The sequence below is a fragment of the Momordica charantia genome (genome assembly GCF_013281855.1).
Source record: "Momordica charantia cultivar OHB3-1 chromosome 9 unlocalized genomic scaffold, Mcharantia_2.0 BLBB01000009.1, whole genome shotgun sequence".
Lineage (NCBI taxonomy): Eukaryota > Viridiplantae > Streptophyta > Magnoliopsida > Cucurbitales > Cucurbitaceae > Momordica > Momordica charantia.
The window spans coordinates 25,768,055-25,769,949 of NW_028275167.1; the positions used below are offsets into that span (position 1 = coordinate 25,768,055).

Here is a 1,895-nt window from a genome sequence, read left to right on the forward strand (position 1 = left end):
AATAGAGGAGGACCCTTCGTCCGCCGCCAGTGGCAAGCTAGTCCTCTATGTTGGTTGTCCTGGGTCTGGAAGAAGTTTGACTGTTGGGATGAGATCGATCCGACGAGTGATCTATGGAGCTGCATCCCTACTCACTTGGTCAACCTTTCGTGAACATGTCAAAAATACTTTTAGATCGAACATACGTTAAAAGTTGATGTGCCAAAATCTGGAACGACGTGACAATTAACGTATAATATTTATCCAGATTAAATTTGAAAGTAGAGGAAAGGTAGAAAAAGCTATCATTTTTAAAGATATTGATATAAAATTAGGTAGATAAGGAAAAAGCAAACTTTCACTCTGTAGCATCGGAGGAAGAAGACAAGTGAAACTTTTGAAATTAGAATAATAGGAGTATTTTCTATACAAATGCAAAAATTCAATGTTTTTTTTTGGTAGTTTAGCCTTTAATAAAACTAATATTTAACACTTGTATTTGTATATCTAAAATTTGAATATATATTTTTTCTTTTCTAAAATGTGAATATTTCTGTATCTAAAATTTGAATATATTCGCATATACATATATGCACATATATATATTTTTCTTGAGAACGATTTTTTAGTAATGTCAGTGGAAACCCAGAAAACAGATCCATCCTCAGCTTCAGCTTCAGCTTCCGCTAGCTGCGCTTGTTTTGGTGTGATTCAACCAACAGAGAATCCCTCTCTCTCTAAAAATCACAGAGAGAGAGAGAGAAAGAAAAAAAAAAGAGAAACTTAGAGAAATGGAAATGACCCAGAAGCCAAAAATCTAGAGAGAGAAAGAGAAGCTGATGATGGTGAAGTGAAGTGAAGTTTGCATTTGATTAGACCAAAAAACAATCGAAGTTACAGAGACTAATCCTGGTTAATCGCCCATCACAACAAAAATCAAAATCAAAATTCCCCAAAAACAAACCCAGCACAGATTCCATTCCAAAACTACTACTACATATAACTATTCACAAGTATATCCCTCTCTCTCTCTCTCTCTCTCTCTCTCTCTAGCTCTGTTTCTCTCAGATCCGGATTTGCAAACATTTCTGGAAAATCCCATCTGGGTTTGGCTGCAATCGGCCCATTTCCAGGCCCCAAATCTCAGAGAACCGATTCAGATTTCAGATTCTGATTCTGATTTTGATTCGAAAAATTTCAGAGTGTAAGAAGAAAAACAGGGGATTTGAGATTTCAGGAGTCGCTGTGGTTATGCCAGCAGATGAGCATGGTGACGCATCTCCTCATGATGTAGAATCGAGCCCTCTGTTCTTTGACCAATTTCGCACATTTCCTGGTGAAAGAACATCTCCTCTCCGACGAATTTCTCATCAGAGGATACGACGCCGACGACCGGCTTCTCGCCGGAGCTTCCTTCTTCGACAGCTTCCATTTCTCCTCCAGGTAGAACGGCGGCGCAACGGCAGAGGAAACAGAAGCCATTTGAGAACTGAAGTGAGTGAAAGATCGGAGCTTTGAGAGAAGAATGGGGGAAATTTGTAGTGAGAGAAAGTGGATTTTAGAGGGAGGCTCCGGCGGTATTTATAAGGGGAGAGAGAGCCTAAAAGAGGCTAAAGAAAGGGCGTGGCAGTGGGTATCACACCTGCTTTTCTTTCCTTTCTCCATCGAGAGATACGCCATATGAAAACCATCCCTATCCTTTCCAAACCTTTAATACGACTTTCTTTCTTAGTATTTTGAACGGAAAGTTGACGAATCAAAATTTAAAATGAGGTGATCATACATATACTACGATAGATTTGATTATAAAAAAAATTTAAGAGTAGAAAGAATGACGGACCCACAAGTGACTGTTTATGATATGTCAAAAGAATTAGTAGTTTCTATTGTTTTCTGGTACTAAATATTGTAGGATC

The 1,895-nt window shown here is 38.4% G+C and overlaps 1 protein-coding gene across 1 annotated transcript; it reads right to left on the reverse strand.

Moving 5' to 3' along the window:
• Nucleotides 1–819: 819 nt before the first annotated feature.
• On the reverse strand, nt 820–1,623 carry LOC111010130 (small polypeptide DEVIL 11). Its single transcript, XM_022283464.2, has one exon. The coding sequence runs from the start codon at nt 1,459–1,461 to the stop codon at nt 1,213–1,215; it is 249 nt and encodes an 82-aa protein (XP_022139156.1). The 5' UTR covers nt 1,462–1,623; the 3' UTR covers nt 820–1,212.
• Nucleotides 1,624–1,895: the final 272 nt, after the last annotated feature.